We start from the raw sequence: 23,433 nt of genomic DNA on the forward strand, positions 1-23,433 counted from the left end.
CTCATTGAAACTTTTAAAATTCTTACTGGATGGATTCAGGGTGAACGTATCTCCTGGCTGAGAAGTCTGGAACCAGGGGCCATCTAGGACTGAGACGAGGAGGAAGTTCTTCAAGCAGAGTGTGGTGAACCTTTGGAATTTTCTACCTCAGTCACTGAGCTCATTCAGAACAGAGTTGGATAGTTTGCTGGATACTACTGGAATCAGGGACATTGAACTAGATCAGGAAAGTGGAGCTGAGGAAGGTGATCTTGATGACTGGCGGAGCAAGTTCAAAAGGCTAGATGGCCTCCTCCTGCTCTTACTTCACAGAAGTTTGTGTCCCATCACTTCAGATTAGTTTATTGCCACATACACAAGGGTGCAATGAAATTCCTTGCTCGCATGAAGCTCACAGAGTAAACAGTGTACATGGTAATAATAAATACAGCAATAAGTACTGTGACAAGTGTAGAAACAATGGAATGGTGCTATGTATAGTAGTGTCAACTAAGGTCCTGCGAAAAGAAATGCTAAAGAGACAACAACGGAAGAGGTAGAATTAAGGGTTCGAGAACATGGCAGCAGCAGCAGGAAGGGGATGTGAAAGCAATGGGAACTCCATGGAGGAGTCTAATGGCAGAGTTCAGTTGTCCTGAGAGTGGCGATGTGCTGTGCCAAAGTACAGGCCTTCCACCTTTGCTTGGGATTAGAAAAACTACCCGAGGCTAACAGCAGCTAAATAACAAAATCTGGGTTTTTATTATTTTGTAGATTAATTTCACTTCACACACATAGAAAACACCTTTTCCGATTCCTCTCATCATTACACTTGCATCAGAAAGCTGCATTTATTAACAACTTCCTCTGCACTTACTGCTGGCTTTAGACTCAGAGTTTAGAAGAGTGGCAGTTTTATAGAAACATTTGAGCTCCTGAAGGTGGCTGAAGGAATAGAAGTCAAGAGAGCATTTCCCTTCATTGAGGAATCTGGATCTAGAGCGCATCGTTTCAATTTAAGGGGTTGCCCATTTAAAAATGAAATTAGGAGGAATTCCTTCACCTGGAGGGTCAGGAGTCTTTGCAAATCTCTACCCCAAATACCGAACTACAGGTTAGATTGACAGATTGTCTTGGTATACAGGGTCAGGGGTTATAGGGAACAGGCAGGAAACTGGAGTTGAGGCCACCGTCAGACAAGTTATATACTTATTCAATCATGAAGCAGATGCAAGGGGCTGTACAGCTTATTCCTACCCATATTTTTATGTTCATACCTGTTGACAGGTGAACAGCTAAATAAAGCTCAAGTTCCCCAAAAAATCCGTATTATTCATTAAGTTGTTTCGAAGTGTGTGTGGAAGGGCAGTCACAATTCAGAGCTACATGCAACAAATGAGAAGTTAATCAACTTGAACCTTTAGCTCACATCAGACCAGTGATTTCACAGTAGGTTACCTTTTCCAGCATCATAGCCAGAAAGCCTATTAGAAATTGGGATGTTAACTAGCCCAGAATAATCAGGGCATTAATTGAAACATCAGTTTAGCGGGGATGAACGGCACAGTTAGCGCTGCTGCCACATAGAACTAAGATCCCTGGTTTGATCCTGACCTTGGGTATTACTTCTGCAGAGTTTGCACGTTTACCCTGTAACTGCATGGGTTTCCTCTTGGTGCCCAAGTTTCGTCCCATACCCTGATTACATGCTCGTATGTTAATTGGCTGTAAATTGCCATTAACTTAATTAAGGGTTAAAGAATCAAAGGGGAGTTGATGGACATATGTGAGAGAGAATAAGTTGCAGGGGGACAAGGAAATGCAGGGGGGGGGGGGGGATGGTGAGGGGAAGAGGACCAATGAATCAGTTCCTCTGGGATTCAGCAAGGACCCAATTGGCCAAACGTTGGGTGGTTGACACGTATACACCCTGTTCCATTATGCACAAGATTATGCAACACCTTATTGAAAGGTTTTAGTCTCCCATGAGTCATAAGCGTACTAGTTCATTCCCATTTGGCCACCTCTACAGGTACATAAGAAAGCATGATATTCACAAGTATGGTTCCTTGTATTATAACCAGAAACAAACCAAACTGGTTATCGAAGATTCCTTTAACAAGCAAGATTACATTACAGTGAGTAATGTGGGATTCAGTGAGATTTGGCAAAATACAATGAATTTCAAAACTGAGCCAAGTCGTATGGATTTTTATGAAAGTGCTCTCCATACCCTTGCTTGGAAATCCATTCCCTATCATTACTTGTCGGCAGGTTGTTCTCTGCCTCTGGAATTTCAGAGGCCAAATGTGGGACATGTTGCCGCTACCAAATAATGCTTACTGCTGTCAATCAGGGATGACTTTGTAGGCACCCATATCCAGCGAAGGTCCAAATCTACAAACCACCTTGATAATTCGTTTTCAGGGTCTTTTTAAAAACTGATTTTCCAAATAAGTAAACAGAATCATTAACCATGGCTCACTGCAGTAATCACTGAAATATATCACTTTGTTATTTGAAGTAAAAATTAGCAAATGAAAGGCCACAGACAAGGGCTACTTTCTGTCACAAGTTTTGCAAAATCTTAAACTTTCCCCAAATAATTAAATTTCATTTTAAATTAATTTATCCTCTCAAATATATTCTTGTATATTTTATAACAGAAGTCTAAAGAAAGTGCAAAGATCATTGAATTCTGTTCACGGTATTTTTAAAGTGCAATGCAAAGCCATTGTCATTCACAAGAATCACTGGCAGCACTTCTTTCTAAAATCTAGTTTAGTTGGGACTTCAGCAGTTAGGCCTTAAATGTGGAAAGACATTACTGTAGCAAGTTCAAATACCATTCCTTTAACTCTACCAAGGTAGCTATGCTCTGTTGAAACAACACACAAGATGCCCAAAAAACCACTGTTTTGAAAGTTTAGATATTAACTTAATCAATCTGAAAGTTCCGTATTTATTATCAACCTCCAATTGTCTAGATGTTGCTATGCCTTTTCTGTGAGTCAATCACATTCCAAATTTATTTAAATGCTTGAATTTAAACTTCCAGCTGCCATACTAAGATCTGAACTTGTGCCTCCGAATCAATGGTTCAGACTTCTGCAACCTAATTATAGTCCTGCTGTAATCCCTCACAGGCTCTTCTAAAAAAGGAACTTCACAAGGCCACTGGAGGTTCAGTTTTGGTTTCTGGGTGCGTGGATTTATGGAGGAAATCCCCTTGGCTGTGCACTGTTTGAGAATTTGTGCACATTTAGCCTGATTGGCAAAGTAACTTTTCTAAAACAAAAACTGCAGTGACTAGTTGGGATTTAGAATGCATCGTCTCAGTGGTTCAATTGCAGCTCAAAAAAGGGATTTGCACAAATACTTGATGGGGAAAAAACCTCAGTGATGTAAGGAGAAAACAAGGAGAGGGACTGACTGGGTTACAGTCTCGAGAGGTCGAAGAGTTTACTTTAGTGCTCTAGTCTCTCCAATTCCATGAACTCTGGCAGTAGCATTGGTTCTATAAATAAAGTAATATTTATTTTCCCTTAGACTTATGGATTAAAGAATGAGAAATGATACTTCAGGGTGGACCACAAATAGAAGACTCTGCAGCTTTTTTATTCTAGTGCAGATTTATCTGGATGATGTAAGCAAAGGAGTATTATAATATTGAGGGAAAAGTGTACAATATTCTAACTACATCACTGGACCAGAGATAATGGTATGATGCTTTTGATGTTATGATTTATTTTAGGAAAGGAACATGTAATCATCAGCTTAAAATTTCAAGAAAAGAGCAAGCAGAAACATTAGGAATTAGACATTGGATACAGCAAAGTCTATGAACCCTGACGACATTCCAGCAATAGTACTGAAGACCTGTGCTCCAGAACGTGCTGCACCCTTAGCCAAGCTGTTCCAGTACACCGACTGTATAACACTGGCATTGACCCGACAACGTGAAAAACTGCCCAGGTATGTCCTGTCCACAAGAAGCAGGACAGATCCCAAACCTGTTGAATGAATATTAGTTAGTATTTCTTTATTTAACAGGTTAAGCAATTTCTTTATGTAAAGGGTTGTTGTGGCACAGAATAGTTTGTGACAGGAATGTTAAGCCAGGGGGCCATTACAACTTTTAACAGGAAACTGAATAAGTGCCTGATGCAAGGAAGTTAAGTTGCTACAGGGGAGTGGGATGTGTTTTGCAATCTTCCAAAGAGTCAGCATGGTCAGAAGGACCAAATGGCCTCTTTTTAAGCTTGGAACCTCTGGGTGTATGGAACAATTAAATGAACAATTCCCTTTCAGGAACAGAGATTAATTTTCTACTAAGCTAATTTATTTACCCACTATATAAAAAAAATCCTAGTGCATCTCATCTCTCTGCTCTGAATTTATCCTGGGAATGCCTCTGAAGGAATGTTAGGACGCTGGCAAAACAACTCATTGAATAACAATAGTGATGCACTAAGCTCCAGTCACAGATATTGCACAGGCTTTGCATGATAAACCACAACCTCATTTTTTTATATATTTTCAACTATACTAATTATTCAAAGGAGTTATCTCACAATAATAAAGTGACAGACTGATTTCCAAATCAACACAAACACTGATCATTGTGAACCAGTCAAACAAATCTAGAAGGACAATACAGCATTTTAAACAGAGTTACAGATCTCCTGCCCAAGTTTAACCGAGGTGTTTCTTTCAGGCATCCAAGACTCATTTAATGTTACTGAATCATGACCATGCAGTACATTAGCCAAGAACTTTGTACATCTGCACAAAGCAACACAATTAAAGTGGAACTACCCACTGATCTAAAGGGAATCCATCTCAATTAAAGCCACATGATCAAAATCCAAGATTAGCCTTTAACATGAGGGAGCTGGATACTTAACATTGTGACTCCTCCAAGTCAAAATAGTTCATTTACTCAACCAATCAGGGCACATTTGTTCCTTAGTAACCACACAAGCATCAACCTCCAGACTATTGAACCAGGGTGATACAAGACGAATACCAGATATATCTGGTAAATCACACAAGATATCCTCCAACAGAAATCATCTGCACAGGCAGGTAACACTTCCTGCTTTTCCTCTGATAACATTTGAAGAAGCCTTCCTACGTAACTCAATTACACAGTACTACAGTCAATATATTGTACTCACGAGAAATCTCCCATCTCAACTCTATTCATGAGTGTTCCACCTCACTCTCAATAGTTACAGTTTTCTATGTTGTTGATTCATGCTCCAGATTACATTGAATGGGCATCAGAGCACTGATGAAAGTGTGATGACAGATGGAAGGACAGAGAAGGTGGGTATGTCACACAAGCACATGCAATTATTCCATCTTTGCCTAATGGCCAATTACCTGTTGGTTTCCTTGAGTCCGAGGAATGCTTGGGTTATTTCTCCTTGATCCTTCATTTTCCGCACATCCTCCAAGAGAACCATTGGCTCCGTCATCGTCTCCTGCAACAAGAACTCATTGAGGATTCTAGCAACTTTTACGACAACCACTTTAGGAGTCCTCTGCTGACCAGAGCAGTTTCTCCAAAGCCAAAACACCCAGAGTGGTGAATGGGACATGGTTTTTTGCAATGATCTGAGACAAAGCAAAACTTGTTTATATAGGATTAAGAAGTTAAACAGTAATTAGTCAAGTCCGCCCTAAAAGTAACAACCTTAAAGCATGCTGGAGGAAGTATTAATTTTACTCTTGTGTCTCCTTCACCCGGTTTGTGGTGCAAAGTCATTTTTCCAGACCCCAAAGACATACAATGGGGTATGTTCCTTCTCTGTCTCTGCCCAAGGTTTCAGCTGTTGGATACTGCACTTTGCACAAGGTGACAGCATTAGTTGTGTTTATACTTGCATCAATATTTTGATGCAAATCAGTAACTAGAGTAAAGTATACTCTGGTATTCTCTTCCCATCATAAAACAGAAAATGCTGTAAATCCTCAGCAGGCTAGGGTTCATATGTTGAGAGGGAAACAGTTAATATTTCAGATCAAATGACTTTTCCTAAAATGTTAACTGTTTCTCTTTCCACAGATGCTGCCTGACCTGCTGAGCATTTCCAGTTTTATTTCGGAGCTGCAGCATCTGCAGTTTATTTGCTTTCACCGTTCTCTTGAGACCTCAGAACACATCACCAAGAGTGCAGCAGCAATGCATTGTGAAATGCATTGTGACACAAACATTGAGAAAATTTGTTTTCTAAGGTATCTGTTTAGTAGACTTAAAAATCTTAATTCTTTCCAAATTAAAATGCATAAAATTTTTTGAAACATTTGTTTTAGTGATAATCCGTACTTTTTAAACTTTCAGCACAAAGCCATCGTAGAAACAGGTCTCTGAATTAAACATCACTCCGCTTGATGCTTGCCTCTTAACTGAATGTTAATAACTGTAGTAAAGGAACAGACATTCCTCTCATCCCAGGTTTGTCCATAGACTGGATCAAACTCCAGGAATTTTCTTTAGCTGCCTGATCCCTCATCCTACCTGTATTGGGAATCCCATTTCTGGCGAATCCTTGAGGAAGTTCTCATGGCAGCGCTTGAACTGCTGTCGTTCACTCCCATGCTCACAGTATAATGAACCATTTATGTATTTAAAATGCTGACATTTTCGACCCTTTTAAGCTTTTTAAAGAGATATTTACTGCCAATGAGCATTGTTGAATAGATGCCCTTAAAATCTAACTAATCCCAGTAGGACAGGAAATTTGCTACCTATCCCCATCCTGGGCTCTATCCAACACCAACCCCTTGCCAATGCAGTTGACTATTACGAATCCTCTTGGGTTGCCACTTACTTACATTGAGCATTAACAGGAATTAAACCTGCTGACAATAGTAAATTAGGATAGCATACAGGGATCATCTATCCCACCTGAATCTCTCAATCTTCCCAAAACTGGACTATACCCTTGCCAGTAATCCCCTCATTCCAAGACAGAGAGGAAAAATGGTACAAATATAAAATAGTTCTTCATTAAAGTACCAAGGTATCAATACAGAGACAGGTTAAGGTTAACATTTACCTTGCTCTCCTGGAGGTGAGAGGTTCAGAGGAAAAACACAAGACAAGAATTAAAACATTAGAATTAAAACGTTAAAGCACAATTAAAATACTACTATGAAAAAGAATACAAAAACACATTACAGGCTTATTAAACAACAAGTTCTAATTTAAGGTAAACAGAGTAATAAGTAATTTAAGCCTCAGTATTTCCTGTCTGCCCAAGCTTCAAATACCTTGCAAGCCATGGCTTCCTTCTGGCTGACCAGTTGGGATCGCAGTATGAGAACTTCCTCCTTACGAACCTCCAGCTCTTCAGTTGCTGCATTCAGGTGGTCAAGTAGGACTTTGTAGGCAGGAGAACCAGGGGCAGTGGCCTGAGGGGTACCCTTGTCCGTCAGGGCTCTGTGCAACTCGTTCAGTTCATTCTTCAGTTTCTTATTCTCTGACTCCAGTTCTTGCCTCTGTGAATTAAAACACAAAATAGACAAAAATCATCTTCTCTCCTGATAAGCCTTTGAAATTCAAATTCCACTAATTCTTCAAGCTTCATTCATTCGCCAATATAAGTGGTTGAAAAGGTTTCTACAGGCATTTGATGAGGTGGGTGACTGATGAAGCTGCAACACAAACCTACTGGTCAGGTCAAATAATTTTGAAGACCCTGCTGTTTTACACAGAACAAGAATTTTCACAAACCTACTAGGAATCCATTCAGTACCTGTGACAGAAGGGATTCTATTGACCTAACTTGAAGTCCGGAGATCAGAAATAGTGATGTACACTGGCATCAGGTGTTGTTTAGATGCAAAGACATGTTCATTCGAGATACAATGAAGTTCTTTGGCGCCCAGTAACCACAAACAAACCAATGGTACATGGTGGACCAGCAACTGCTTCCTGCCATCCTTGAGGCCAGCAACTGCCAAGTTCTGCAGCCCACAAAGCCCAAGGTGTCAGGGACAGGACCTTTCACAATCCACACGGTGAAAAGGTGCTTCCTCACATGGTTCACAGCTATAGAAAGCAGATAGATTGTGGATTCAGATTCAGCAAAGAGAAAGAATCTGGGCTTGAGGCGGACACGATGTGGGCAGGATCATTCAACTCAAAGATCTACCCCAAGCCTGACTCCAAGGTTCCCCTTTAAGTATTGATGAAGCAAACCTGACTTGCTCAGAGAAAATTTGCCTCCTCCCAAGTGGTCTATGCCACCTCAGGGCTGTGCAAGCACAGACAATGCTTGCAGAAGTGGTCCAGGTGTGCCACACACACCTAGTCAGCTCCCAGCATGACTTGCACAGGAGGGTCTGGGAGGAAGATGGAGGATTTCACAGGATGTGTGACAAGCCCCTGATTTTTTAGGTCCACATTTTTTTTCCATGGAATTTGTATGAGGAACACAAGGTTGCACACCACAATGGAATTGCTAGACTTGCCCACTCAGTCCTTGTTATCTGCTGATCTGCTATGTGCAGACCCGCACACTTATGAGGTCACCTCAGGCTCTACTTGAATCTTTTCTAACAAACACACATGTACATGGAGCAACCAATCATTGCAATAAATAATGATTAGTTTCCAGACCACCACTGTCAAAAGAATTCCTACTGTGCATGTTCCAACAGAGTGGTTTCAGCTTACACAGCTGCAACTAGTGATTTCAAAACTAATCACTGCTTGCAAGTTTCAATAGAAGTAGTTTGGTAGCTAATATCATTTATTTTTAGGTATTTAAATGTTTCATTGTGTTTTTAATGTGAGTTAATGGTTTTAGAACATTTCAGTTGTGTTAAGTATGAAGGGAGAGTCTCACTGGTAACCGGCAGGTAAACCATGCCTCTATCCCTCACGGATAACGAGGAGTTGGTGTACTCTTTGTTCACCAGCGGAAATCTGATTCACTGCCACCAGATGGTGCAGTTGGTTGTCCTTCCCCGAACTTTCAGCAAACGCCATTGCGCACAGAGCTATGGAAACGCCGCCTTCAAGCTGGCAATGCACCACAGACACTCGCCTGCCCTGGCACTCAAGCCAGATGGGATTCAAACCAACAGTTCTACTTCCCACAGTTTTGGCAGCTGCTCAGTTTGAACAATCCCATTCATTTTTCAGAAGTCTGAAAATTCCGAACAGAGCAAAGACAAAATAATTTTTCAATCACGAACGGATGGGTCACACTAGAGACATTTGGACTGAGTTTAATCTTTTTTTTCTATTATTCAAGACAAAGAAGAAACTTGCATTTATACATCCCTATCCAAACCACAGGAGATCCCGAAGTACTGTACAGCTACTGAATTATTGATGAAATGTAATATAGGAAACATGGCAACCAACAGGTGCACAACAAGCTCCTACAAACAACAAGAGTCACAGAGTTATACAGCACGGAAACAGGCCCTTTGGCCCAACTGGTCCATGCTAACCATGGAACCCACCAAACAAGTCCCATTCGCCTGCAATTGGCCCATATCCCTCTCAACCCTTCCTATCCATTTACTTATCCAAATGTCTTTTGAATGTTACTATTGACCATTTTTTCCGGCAGCTCACTTCATACACCACCCTCTGTGAGCAGAAGGTGCCCCCAGGTCCCTTTCAAATCTTTCACCTCTCTCCTTAAATCTATGCCCTTTAGTTTTAAGTTTTCCTTTCCTGGGAAAAAGACCATGTGCATTTACCCTATCCATGCCCCGCAACATTTCATATATATCTATAGGGTCACCCCTCAACCTCCTAAGCTCCAAGGAATAAAGTCCTTGCCTGCCCAACTTCTCCCTATAACTTAGGCCCTCGAGTCCAGGCAGCATCCTCTTAAGTCTTCTCTGCACTCTCTCCAGTTTAATGATGTCCTTCCTATAACAGGGCGACCAAAACTGTACACGGTATTCCAAGTGCAGTCTCACCATCACCTTGTACAACTGTGACATAACGTCCTGACTCCTATACTCAATGCCCTGACTGATAAAGGCCAGCGTGCCAAACACCTTCTAGACCACCCGGTCTACCTGTGACACCGCTTTCAGGGAACTATGTACTCATACTCTTAGGTCCCCACGATCATAACCTGATCATCTGTTTTAACTTTAAGATTTGCCAGGTAATTACTGGCCGGCACACCAAGGATACTGGCTGAGGGAATAGGCAGCACCTCAGCTTAAAGTCCCATCCAAAGGCTGACTGTGGCCACTGGCCTTCGTTAAAAGGGAAGATTCTGCCCACTCCTCACATTCTTCAATCCTTCTGTCTCACTGATGTGAGCTCAAGGCTGCTGATATATGGACGCTCAGACGCAAGAGCAAACCATTCAGCCCTTCAGTCTGTTCTCAGCCCATCAGAGGAGGTACCATTATTTGCAGCAGATGAACCTGATTAGTTAGGAATAGTGGGTGTGAGTTTTGCCACAGCGGCAAAATTAGCAAGAGTTGGGGGGTTAAATTGGCCCCTGTAAATTTCCCCTAGTATGTAGTGAGTGGTGAAATTTGGGCAGAGTGTATGGGAGTGCGGGAAGGATAGGTCATAGATAAAATTAGTGGGGAATAGGATTAGTCTGTGACCTGCAGACTCGATGGGCTGAAATGTCCTTCTGTGTGGGAAGGAAGTATCGAAGTAACAGTATGAAATCACCCCATGTTTAAAAACATCAAATTGAACACCATAGCTCAGCTCAATACAACTAGCCTGCGTCAAACTGGATCATTTCTCAGGAATAAGGTCCTTGATTGCAAGAAACGTTGGATTGCAAAATAACGCCTTGGCTCGTGACTGGTAATTGCAGTGTCTTTGTTCTCAAATGCCAGAGTGCGGGCAGTGATGTGGGGTTGCCGCTTCATTCTTTGAAGGGCTGTTTAAGTGCCACAGCTGAATCCAATGAAGCAAGCAAACCCAAGGGGAATAACTTGCTGAGACTTCAACTGGTCTTACTACAATCCTCTGGGCTTGAAATCAATCCATTATAAACCTTAAAATCTATAAAGCCATACAAATCAACCCAGCGCTGAATCAACTGTGAGAAAATGCTATTCCAAAGGAAACTTCACAAGGAGGAAAGAGGGATGTGGACTATGATATAAAGAGGATAGAGAGACACAGAAATCACAAAAAGGATTCAAGACAATGAGAAATATGGCTGTGGAAGACCATTCCTAAAGCAGAAGCTGTGAGATTCTGGGCTAATCATTCAGTTAGTCCGATGTGTTACATGGAGTATTATACAGATCCTTATATCATAGGAGAAGGACATTTTGGCCGATTGATTCCTTGCTGGCTCACAGAGCAATCCCACTTCCCCACTCATTTTCCCTACAATCTATGACGATCTATTCCCTCTACATCCCCATCAGGCTAGATTATACCATTCACTAACATACTACAGACAACTTACAGCAACCAACTAACCTGCCATGTGTGAAAGCACATAGGACTGATGTCCTAAGTGCCATTAGACCAACTGCAAGCAGCTTATAGGATGACAAATGCTGATCCACTTTACATTGCAAAAAAAAGCAAACTGCAGTCCATATTTGTTGAATCTCTATCAATATAACAGCTCTGATGTTATCTGCAAAGAAATCACTCCAACCACTTGGTGTTGGCAAGTACCACATTAAAAACCTCATACCTGCTTCAGTTCTATGGGAAGAAAAGTCAAAAGGTGTGTTGCCTTTGTAGGGTAGTTCCTGACTTCAGTGGGGAAATTCCCTGTAATATTTTAACCACAACATCACACAGGAAGCATTTCTCTAATGGGAAAATGACCACAGGTTCATAGGCTTCAGGAACCAGCGACCGCTCCTGACTTTTCTCACCTGAGCAGATTATAATAATCGAAGCATCATTTCCAAAATGAAAGTATATCATAAGCATTTTAAATGTTCATTGGGAGGCCCCTCAGGAAGAGCCTTGAGGGCACCACGATGGGCAGGAATGTCCAGATGGGGTAGAAAATCAGCCACGATCTTCTCCCCTTCAGGGAAGGAAATCTGCCATCCTTACTTGTGGAAGAATATCAAACTGGTGGCTATTGTTTAGAATTGGAGGGTTGTCTACATAAGACAGAGATGAGCCGAATTTTTTTTTCTCAGAGGGTTGTGGATCTTTGGAACATTCTTCCACAAGGGGCAGTGGAAGCAGAATCTTTGAATAATTTTTTTATGGCGGCGGTAGATATATTATGAATACGTGAGGGGGTGAAAGATTCCTAGGAATAGGCAGGAAAACAGAGCTAAAGGTTACATTGCGATCAGCCACGGTGATACTGAATATTATATACGTTTCCAGGCCCACCCTTGTGGTCAACTCTTAACAGCCCTCCAAGATGTTCCAGCACACTATGGTTAAGGGAACAATTCAGGATGGACAATAAATTCTGACCTAACCAACAAAGTCCACATCCTGTGACTAAATAAATAAAGCAACGAGTATGGACAGGCTCCAGGGGTGTCTACTCTTACTCCCATTTCTTCTGTAACTTACTGAAAAATCTTGAGCATCTGTAATCCTTGGTCCGATGACATCAGTGTGGGACAAATCAGGCAGAACTATTTTTTGTAGCAACACTTGCTGCTGGGTGAAGCCTTGTCGATGAAGCGGAGCCTGGGAAAGCTTCCATAACTCTCCAATTTCAATACACAAAGGAATTCTTCCAACCACTAGCCACATCCCGACCCAGCGGAGAACATCCTACTCTCCGAGGAGTCACACACCTGCAGGAACAGATCGCACCCCGAGGCCACCTACCTTCAGAGATTCATATTCTAGTTCAGCGCCCCTGGCTTTAAGCTGCTGTTCTTCTGCTTCCTGGTAAGAAACAAACAAAATTGATTGATCGACTGAGTAGAATGGAATTTATCTGACACAACCTTGTTATACAATTCCTTCATGTCCGACCATTAAAGAGGTACAGCTTACACTGTCCTCCCAAGATTTTCCCCGGTCACAGGAATGCACAAGAACCTGCTCTCCATCAGCCCCATTGCAGAAACCATCTCCCTCCCTCCAAGCTCTATCCATTTCAGCATTCACTCAGTGGGGGCTTCAAACTCATGGTCAGTGAATGTCAGTGTACTGAGTGACTACTTAAGCCCTGCCTGGGTACGGCTCTGTTCCAGTTTAACCCATCCTTTTGACCGGGGTACTGACAACTGCATTATTCTGCATTCTGTATTGTTTTACCCTGTACTACCTCAATGCACTGTGTAATGAATTGATCTGTACGAACTGTATGCAAGACAAGTTTTTCACTGTACCTGACAATAATAAACCAATTCCAACTGAGTTCTATAAACAGAATAATCACAGTAAGGCATCATCAGACCCAAATACAACCCTAGCCCTTGTCCAAATGGAAGAGCTCTTGCAAACTGCAGCCAGTAGGAGGCAACGGTGTTCATGTACAGAGGTTGATTCAGACCCCATTGGGAGTACGGAGTTCTGCTCCACAGGAAGGATGGACTGACCTTGGAGGAGGATGGTGCAAATTCACTGAACTGACTCCAAGCTTAAAGGATTAGACTTTGGGAATGCCAAATGAATTTGGTGCATTACCTTGGGTTTGATCGATTGAGGGGTGATCTGATGGATGTATTTAAACCAGTAGAGGGGGACTGGGTAAGGTAAATGCAAGGAAGCAACTGCCTGCGGTGGAAACCTTCAGAACTAAGGGTCACTGCCCTAAACAGTGGGGTCACTCAGGAGGGAGCACCTGATCAGCGGGGAAGGGGAGATTCCCCCCTCACCACCCATCCAGTGAACGATGGGCCACTGATATTATTGTGATAGAGAATGCCAGTCATTCTCCTTAACTCAGTGACAGTATCAAGTGGATGAATCAAAGATGGATCTGAGGGGCACCCATGATCTAACAGATAGAATGGGTTCAAAGGGCTGAGTAGCCTCTTTCCGTCAGGGTAAAAATAAATTGGTGAAGGAATCAAACTGCACTCTCCTTGTTCGTGTCTGCAACAGGAAATCCCAGACTGACCGAGCAGAGCCCAACAAAGCCAGCCAAGGGAGAGAGGCTTTGTTACAGGTGCAGTACACGTCATCAAATGCTCTCCATCATTTGATGGGAGACCATACAATGAACACCCAGCTCCTCCAAATATGTGGAGCTGCACTTAGGACAAAATGATCAATTTCCTCTCTCAGGGTCAGCACAGACACAATGGGCCAAATAGCCACCCTGACATCAGAATATTTCCTCTTCATACAAATGGTTCCATATCAAAGCTTCACTCAGACTAGCGGCCAGTCTGGCTCTGACCATTACCTTTTTGCTTCGGAGTGCCTGCTCCTCCTTTCCGTCCAGTTCTTCCTGCAAGGCCTGTTTCTCTTGCTCCAACTCGGTCACACGCTTCTGTAGTTTCAGGAACAGGGACATATCCAAAGCTCCTTTCTGTTCTGGAAATTCCTAAAATAAGCAGAACATTCTGGATAAAACTCTGCACTGTCTGCCCTTCCTTCCCTGAGCACCGGGGTATTAGGGAGTGAAGGTTTTGCCAAATTCCTGCTGGTTTACCAACTGTGGACAAACACACACACTTCACATCCTTCCCGTCTTCAAGCTCATTTTCACTTCAAATAGGATCAAGCCACAGAGAATCCATTTCAATCCTGTAAGAAGATTATCTGGATCCACTGTACAATCCTTCATCAAGAGCTGTTTAAACTAAAGAGGACGTTAATATGTCCCAACCAGTTACTTTGCACTTTGGTTAGCTATTCAACAGATCATGCCTGATGTACCTTAACTCCAGCACTCTCTCTAAGTCACCAAGTCCCTTATTAGGGTCATAGAGAGATGCAGCACCAAAATAGGCCCTTCAGCCCACTGAGTCTGTGCCAACCATCAACTACCCAATTTACGCTTATCCTACATTAATCAAATTTTTTTTTTACTCTCTTCAACTCCCTTCCCCCCCACCCCCCTCTCGACTCACCTGCATACCTGGGGCAATTTATTCCAGCCAATTAACCAAGCAATATACATGTATTTGGGATGAGGGAGGAAACTGGAGCATCCAAAGGAAACCCACACAGTCACGGGGAGAATGTATAAACTCTGCACAGACAGCACCCAAGGTCAGGATAGAACCCGGCTCTCTGAAACGGCGAGGAAGTGGCTCTGTTCACTGTGCTGCACGATCATCAAAGATTCTAGTGAGCTCCAGCCAAGAAATTCATCCACGTTACACATGTGCAAAAGGGTCACCGATTACGGTACGGAACAAGGGAACTTGCAGCAAATTTCATATGGTCCCAGTGACCAAGGAGTTGCTGCCACTGATCACCAGTTGTGCACTTACCATCACACACTGAGGCAGCAGTGCTTTGAAAACACAGTTGTTCTGGGAATGGCCAATGACAGTACTACAGGGAACAAGGTGACCTTATTTCTCACACAAAGCTCCAAAGGAACATTGTACTGGAGACAAAGTCATCCCGTGCATGAACTGAGGGTGAAAATCAGATTGTTGGTGCAAGGGTGACCTGTGGCCAGAGGTGACCCATCAAATTTCCACGATTCAGCACGGAAATTATCGCAATCCCTTTCCTCTCTGGAAGGATGCAATTATCGGGCAAGTAACACTAAGAACAAAAAAGTGCCACATCGCCAGAATTCGAGGCTTGTGCACACTGAACCTTCCAAGGGTGGAGTAAATACAAATCTCCGAGGTAGAACAAATAACTTCTCATCTCCATCCAAAAGGAGAATCACTTTATCCTAAGCCTGCAACCCCAAGTTCTGACTCCACAGAAGTTCTGACTCCCAGCATCTACCTTGGTGATCCCTTCCGGTTCCCCTCCATCAACTTTACTTGTCATGTCCTTAAAGAACATGAGAAAATTTTGTCAAACATGATTTCCTTTTCACAAAATCAAGTTGATTTGGTTTAATTATATGAAACCTTCCTATACAATTAGCTATTTCTTCTTTGGTTATTGACTACAGCACCTTGCCAACAGTAGATGTTAATCTAACTGGCTTATCGTTTCCCATCTTTTATCTTCCTCCCTTCTTGAACAAGGGAGTCACATTTTCTAACCCACTGGTACCATCCAGAATTCAATGAGTTTTGAAAATCTTCAACCAATGGATGCACTATCTCTGTAGCCACTTTCTTTAAAACCCTGGGGTGCAGACCATCGGGTCCTGGTAACTTGTCTGCCTTTAGTCCAGTGAGTTTTCCCCTGTACCTTATACCTCATGATTGGGATCCTTAAAATTAAAACTTAAAAAACTTTATTTACAGCACGGTACAGGCCCTTCCGGCCCAACTAGTCTGCGCCACCCATTTAAACCCACATTAATCTACCCATGCGTCTTTGGAATGTGGGAGGAAACCGGAGCACCCGGAGGAAACCCACGCAGACACGGGGAGAACATACAAACTCCTTACAGACAGCAGTGGGAACTGAACCCTGATCGCTGGTGCTGTAATAGCGTCACACTAACCACTATGCTACCATGCTACCCCAATGATGAGTTCCATGCTATTTGAAACTAGCCCATTTGTTATCATCGGGATATTTGCGGTGAACTGAGTGATGAAGACCAACGCAACTAAAAAAAAAATCAGTTCAACTTAGCTGCCATTTCCTTGTTTCCTGATGTAATTCCCCCGCCTCATTCTCTGGAGGATCTACATTTGCCTTAGCTTTTTATATATATCCAGTGTTTACGGTTTGTTCTGATATTAGAGTCATAGAGTCATACAGCATGGTAACAGGCCCTTTGGCCCAACTGGTCCATGGCGACCAAGATTCCCATCTAAGTTAGTCCCACTTGCCCGTGTTTGGCCCATATCCCTTCTAAACCTTTCCTATCTGTGTACCTTTCCAAGTAACTTTTAAATGTTGTCAATGTACCTGCCTCAACCATTTCCGTTGGCAGCTCGTTCCATATACTGACCGCTCTCTGGGTGAAGAAGTTTCCCTTCAGGCTCCTGTTAAACCTCTTTCTTCTCACCTTAAACCTATGCCCTCTAGTTCTATTTATTATTGTATTTATTATTACCAAATATACTGTTTACTCTGTGAGCTTCACCCAAGCAAGGAATTTCATTGCACCCAATCTGAATCTGAATTCTTATTCAGAAATTTGGGTTCTTTGAAATAAACTGACCTGAAATTTGTAAACAGAGTTGATTGTGCTTCAAAATTGCATGATATGGGCTGAGATGAATTTATCCTTTGAGCTTTGATTCTATCAAAGCTGCTTCTGAAAGGAGCAAGTTTGAAAGTTTTCTCTCAAAATCAATTTTCTCCTTCCTTCTACCTCTCCTCATGGGCAAACCCCTCCTCCCAAAACTCCACCTTGTGAACCTCCATTGAGCAATTCTCCCTCTCAGGCAACTTCACATTTCCTGGTTAAAGAAAGCAAAACTGTACACAAAACTCCAGACGTGTCCAATCAAGGCCCTATATGATTGATTTAAACACCGGGATAACATACCTTTCTTAATGGCTTGGAGTACCCCTGTGCAAATTCATAATGTGTGTACAAGTTCACCAAAATCCTTGCAAATACGAATAGTTCCCATTCCCTTCACCTATAAAAGATACTTATCTTTTCTATTTTCCCATCAAAATGGATAATTTCTGCACATTATATTCTACCTGCCAGATTCTTGCCCACTCAATCCAACTACAAACCTTTGCAGTCCGACTGCATCTACCTCAGAGGCTGCATTCTTGCCTGGCTTCATCCTGAACACCAGACGCTCTGCCCTTTCAACTCAGTCACTGGTAAACATCTACCCAGCTGTGGCCCAGTACTTACAGAACCATCACACCTAACCTCACCTTTCACCAGATTGGTCCTGGTTCTACCTCAAGGCAACCTGCCCACGAAGAATGGAACCTACCTCCGTCCTTCTCGTCACATCCTCCGATTCTCCGGGCTCCGAGGAAAGCAGGGAGTTGTAGGTGTATTCCGATTCATTGCTGCTGTGGGTCGAGTCGGTCCTTCTGTGACCAGGTTTCGTTATGCTCTGTAAAAAGGAGTGTGTGAAATTCCCAATGAGGAACTTAACTAAATCTGGGGAACTCTGCCTAGCGTACATGGGGTTTGTGGAGCTACCCATGAGACAGATCCCGAAATCTCTCAGGTAGGTCAAGGGTGGGGGGAGATGTGGATAAAGAAAATAAGACTTTTTGACCAATAGTGTTCAAAGAAACTCCGTACCCATCATGCTCCAGGCGTGCATGATGTGTCAGAACAAGTCACAGAAAGGTGAAGATTGCATTGGAAGGGACCTGCAAACCATCTAGATTCCAATAAAATTACAGGGTTTTTTGTTTAGAAAGAATGAAAGTAGCAAGACAGGGTGACAAGGCCTTGGAAAAACAAGTCCAATGGCAAGGCTGAAGTTAGGAAGTGAAATTGGGGTCGGAGGAGTGGGATACATGGAACATAATGGCTGCCGGAAGCTGCAGAGATGGGAATGGAGCAAGACCACAGTGGAATGGAAACAATGGTGGGTGTTCAACAGGAAGCAGCTGATGCTTGGGAAAGGGACACTGTGCCATTGAGGAGGATGTCTGCAGTTTATAGGATGTGAAAGGAGGGAGGCCAAAAAGTGATCCCACTTCAGTGGTAAAGTCACGGTCAGCTATTTGCCTGGAGTTTGCTGCCACTCACGACCCACCCAGAATGACTCCATAGCCAAATGCACCGACCCCGCTTGCGCCATATCCAGTGACAAGACCCCGAGCACCGACAGAGCCTCAAGAGATGCGGTGGAGAAACCCCAGCCAAAAAACTCCCATAAAGGCTCAAAAAACCTCAACCTCAGCTTTGCTGACTGTCAAAACTACCAGCATTTTCAGAAACATTGAAAGACTATTAAAATTAAAAAGAATAAAACCATTGGAAAAAAAAATTGAAAATATATTTTTTTAAAATATAAAACAAAGGGGTTCTTATCTTATTTCCTTTCTTACCCACAGCTCTACAACTCCCATTGAAGTGGGGTGGTGGATGCTATGCCTGGTGTACCCCGGCACAGGATCGGAGACCCAATGCCCCATCATCAATGCTGCAGTCCTAGCACCATGGAGCTTCTGAAGCAGATGGGACAGCCTAACCCTGAGCAAAACCAAGACTCTGTTTTAGACAACGTGTGGAACTCCTGCATGGAACTATCAGGATTTTCCAGCAAGATCCAGGCCATTCACACGAAGAATTTCTCTTTGCTGCAGGTCAGTGTATTTAAGATACTTACAACTAAAGACATTTCTTCTTTCAGGTTATCATAACGCTCCTCCAGTCTGCAGAACTCGTTAAGCAAAGACTGATACCTAGATCGTTCATCATTAAGGTCAATTTGAAGTTGTTTGGTCTCTTCTTCGTTCTTTCTCTCCATTGATTCTGAAGAGTAGCAGAGTATTGTGAGAAGCTGAACTTACTCACTGCACTGATACAATATAAAGTTATTTAGTGAAGTACATGGACACAGCATTTGCCAGTGTAAGTTTGATGACAGAGCATCCATGTTAAACTTTATCTTAAACGTAATGACATAAAATATGATGTTGTAGAGTGCTATTGTATGGGACAGGACCTTGACGTGGGCCTTGAAAGGCATTAATCAGACAATACAGATGGTACACAGTAAGCCTCACACTTCAGCTGCAGCTTCACCCTCATCCAATCCCATGTGAGGGAGGAGAAAGACTGCAGATCCTGGGCTACCCCCTGCATCTCTTTGAGATTCTAGCTCAAGACTACAGTTCACAAATCCTTGTGAACAAATCACCACTCTGCTGCACCTTGGAGTAATCCTCTTTCTGATGAAGATGATTTAACTGGCAAGAGCATTTAGCAGGTATTAAAGTTAACTAAATTCTGCAGGAAAAGACCTATGCACTCACTTTGAGTGGTTAGACAGAGAAATCTCAACTTTCAACGCGAAAGATGAGATTGACTACACTCATTGTCGACAGTAGTTAAACGATTTTGGCACCAAGGAGTCCTAATAAATCTGGTCAGGAGAATCCATCCTGGGAAACTAATGCCAATGGGGATTGGGGAAGATGATTTTGTTTATTGGGAGACCAAAAAGTCCTGGGACACTAGTGGGAACTCCTTAAGCCAGTGTCCTAGGCATGACTACTTTCAGCTTCATTAATCAATGACATTCAGTATGTCAAAGTCAAAAGTGGGGCTGCCTATTGATGATTGTGCAGTTTCCTTTTCACTTCCTCATATTATGAAGCAAAGCATGTCCACACAACACAAGACCTGCGTTGGTAAGTAGAAAGGAATATTTATGGCAGACATATATCAAGCAACAACAGGACAACCTGACCACCCAACATTCAATGGCATTAACAACGTCAATCCTTCACTGGCATCTAACCAGCAGCATGTTAGATTGTTCTGGTTATGTGCAGTTGCATTGATGCTCAAAAACTATAGGGAAACAGCTGCCCTATATGGCATCTGCCCACCAGTCTGGGCAGCCTCTCCTTCCATCAACAATGCACTGTGGAACCATCTACAAAATGCACTGGAGCAACCCAACAAGGCTTCCTTGAGTCACTTCCCAAACCTCAACTACCTAGAAGAACAAGGCTAGCAGATACATAGGAACACCAGCACCAAGCTTCCAGGTGCCCTACAAGTCACCACCACCCTGACCGGGACATTAGTTGTCCCTTCACTGCCATTTGGTCAAAAGTCTGAAACTGAGAGCACACCAGCACATTGGTTGTAGTGCTTCAATGTGGCAGCCCAGTGCCATCTACCCAGAGACATAGTGCCAGACCTGCGGTGGTGTCGAGATACCAAAGTGCGATAAACAGAAAGAGTAACAACAAAACCAACAACAAAGAACACACACAAGGAGCAGGAGTTGGCCCACTGATCCCTCAAGCCTGGCCCACCATTCAATACGATTGTGGCAGATCTGCCTCAGGCCTCGACTCCTCTTCTACGAGTCCCACTTAGCCCTCAATTCCCCAATCTTTCAGAATCAGATTTATTATCACTGACGTATGTTGTGAAACTTGTTGTTTTGCGGCAGCAGTACAGTACAAGAATTTATCCAACTCCTCTGTAAATACCTTCAATGGTCTAGCCTCCACAATTTCTGAGGGTCGAGAATTCCAGAGATTCACCACCCTGTGGTGAGAAATTCCTAGAAATTCCTCCGTTTAAAATGACACCTTATCTTGTAACCACATCCCCTCAAGACTCTCCCACTGGTGGAAACATCATAGCATCCATTTTGTCATACTTCCCTTTAGATCTTTAATGTTTCAAATGAGATTACTCTTCATTCTTCAAAATTCTAACTTCTTGAGACATTCATGATAGAACAACCCTCTCAGTCCAAGAATTAGTCCAGTTGATCTTATCTGGAGTGCCTTCAATGCTAGTATTTTCTTTTCTAAATAAGGGGACCAATAGCATAGACAGTACTCAAGGTGTGGCTCCATCAACACCCTGCACAATAGTAACAGTGTTCTCTATATTTAAACTCTAACCCTCCAGCCAACAAGGCCTTCTTAATTGCTGCATCTAACTTTTTATACCCTTCCATTCCTCTGAACACCACTCATTTGCAGTCTCTCTCCATTTTGATTTCACCTTCCAAAGTCCATGACCTAACACTTTTCTACATTAAGTTCCATTTGCCAATATTTGTCCACTCACTCAACCTATCCAGATCCTACTGCAGAGTCCTAATATCCTCATCACAGCATCGCCTCTCACCTATTTTTGTGTCATCAGCAAACTTACACAGTGCCCCCTCCTCTGTCATTAACAGAGACAGTAAATAACTGAAGGCCAAAGACTGATCCTTGGGGAATTCCACTACTGACATCTGTTGTTGGGAAGATGCTGGAGTCTATAGTGAAGGATGCAATAAGAGTCTTACCAGTCTGTTAAAAGACCCATTTATTCTGTCTTTTGTTAACACGTTTGAGCTCTTGTGCACTAGCCTTTTACATGGCACTTTATTGAAAGTCTTCTGGAAGTCCAAAATCACCATATCCACAGGTTCCCATTCTCCTTAAACTCCAGCAAACTTGCCCAATGTGATTTTTCTTTCATAAAGCCATGATGACTTGGGTTGATTGCATAAATCTTTTCTAAGTGACTAGCTATTGTATACTTGACTAAAGACGCCAGCATCTTCTCAATAACAGGCCTATAGTTTACAGCTATACATCTCCCTCCTTCTTGAATAAGGGCATTGCATTAGTGGTTGTACCCTACCAAATGAACTGAATTTTGCAGAGCTTCACCCAATGGCTCCATCATCTCTGCAGTCACTTTCTTTAAAACTTGAAGGCAGATCATTGAGCCAGCACTGTCGTTGGTTCATCCTCAATCCAAACAAAAAGTTTAGAATATTTTAGAGTTTCCTATTACAGAGAGATGCCTATCAAAAACCAGCTTAAGACCATAAATACACCGTCTGCACCTGACCTGACACCAGAAGTCAGTCAAGAGCAGAAAAAAAGATGGAGTTTTAAAAATCTGTGAAGGACACATTCTCAAACTGTTGATTTTCCTGTGACATTCCTCTTCTATGGGACAAAGTCTATTGTTGCGATCATACAGTCAGATTCCACCCTTTGAACTTGGCTACAATGGAATCCATTCCCCACGGTATTTCAACTAAATGAGCCATGGCAGTATCACCTGTTATCTCTTTCGCCTGCTCCTGGATTCGGCGATTCAGGTCTTCTTTCTCATTCTTCAGCAAAGCATTCTGCTCTTTAAGCTGGAACACCACCTGGAGAGGAGGATAAGAAAGGACAATTTTAATTGTTTCGCCTTTGTTGACTGCGAACTCTGTACCACATGATAACCGTCATACTGCCTTGTAATCCTGATCTCCCCATTCTACTGAACTGCCACTAAACAGTATTTGAATCTCACTCGAGGAAGAATGGAAATCTATTCAGCAATAAAAAAAATAGTATAATCTTAAAGTAAACTAGGGCAGTCAGTGCATCAAGAAATGCTCCTGTTGTGTAATGAAGGAACATTTCTTAATATTAACTTAACTTTTTGAAAGCAGTTTTATTAAAGATCCCACACAAGAAGCGGTGCTGAAAATGTAGGGAACCCTCACCAGATCAGTTTCCTCTTTGTATTTATCTGCACTTTCTTCAAGACGTTTCTTCTGAGCCTGGGTTTCCTCAAGTTCCTTACGGAGTATGGCAATCTCCTCCATCAAGCAGGTAATCTTGTTGGAGGATAGTTTAATGCTTCCTTCGTTTATACGCAGCCGATCGACCTCAGCCCGCAACTTCTCTGTCTCGTTGGTGTACGTAGTCTCCAAACTCACCAGCTTCTCCAGCAGCGATTTCATCTCTTTAGTCTACATTGAAAGAAAGGAGCCAGTGAACAGCAGTGAGAATCAAAGGCCATTAATTCAGCCGGG

At 42.6% G+C, this 23,433-nt stretch overlaps 1 protein-coding gene across 5 annotated transcripts in view; it reads right to left on the minus strand.

The window, feature by feature from the left end:
• myo5aa (myosin VAa) overlaps positions 1–23,433 on the minus strand; it is a 182,811-nt gene that overhangs the window by 25,748 nt on the left and 133,630 nt on the right. For all 5 annotated transcript variants that reach the window (XM_052040306.1, XM_052040302.1, XM_052040305.1 and 2 more), the window contains exons 22-29: positions 23,122–23,370; positions 22,686–22,779; positions 19,255–19,400; positions 17,896–18,021; positions 14,298–14,438; positions 12,767–12,826; positions 7,261–7,488; positions 5,368–5,468 (exon numbers count right to left, since the gene is read on the minus strand). In XM_052040306.1, the coding sequence (XP_051896266.1) occupies positions 5,368–5,468; positions 7,261–7,488; positions 12,767–12,826; positions 14,298–14,438; positions 17,896–18,021; positions 19,255–19,400; positions 22,686–22,779; positions 23,122–23,370 (1,145 nt within the window). The remainder of the gene's footprint in view (positions 1–5,367; positions 5,469–7,260; positions 7,489–12,766; positions 12,827–14,297; positions 14,439–17,895; positions 18,022–19,254; positions 19,401–22,685; positions 22,780–23,121; positions 23,371–23,433) is intronic.

The sequence above is a fragment of the Pristis pectinata genome, chromosome 28, assembly GCF_009764475.1.
Source record: "Pristis pectinata isolate sPriPec2 chromosome 28, sPriPec2.1.pri, whole genome shotgun sequence".
Taxonomy (NCBI): domain Eukaryota; kingdom Metazoa; phylum Chordata; class Chondrichthyes; order Rhinopristiformes; family Pristidae; genus Pristis; species Pristis pectinata.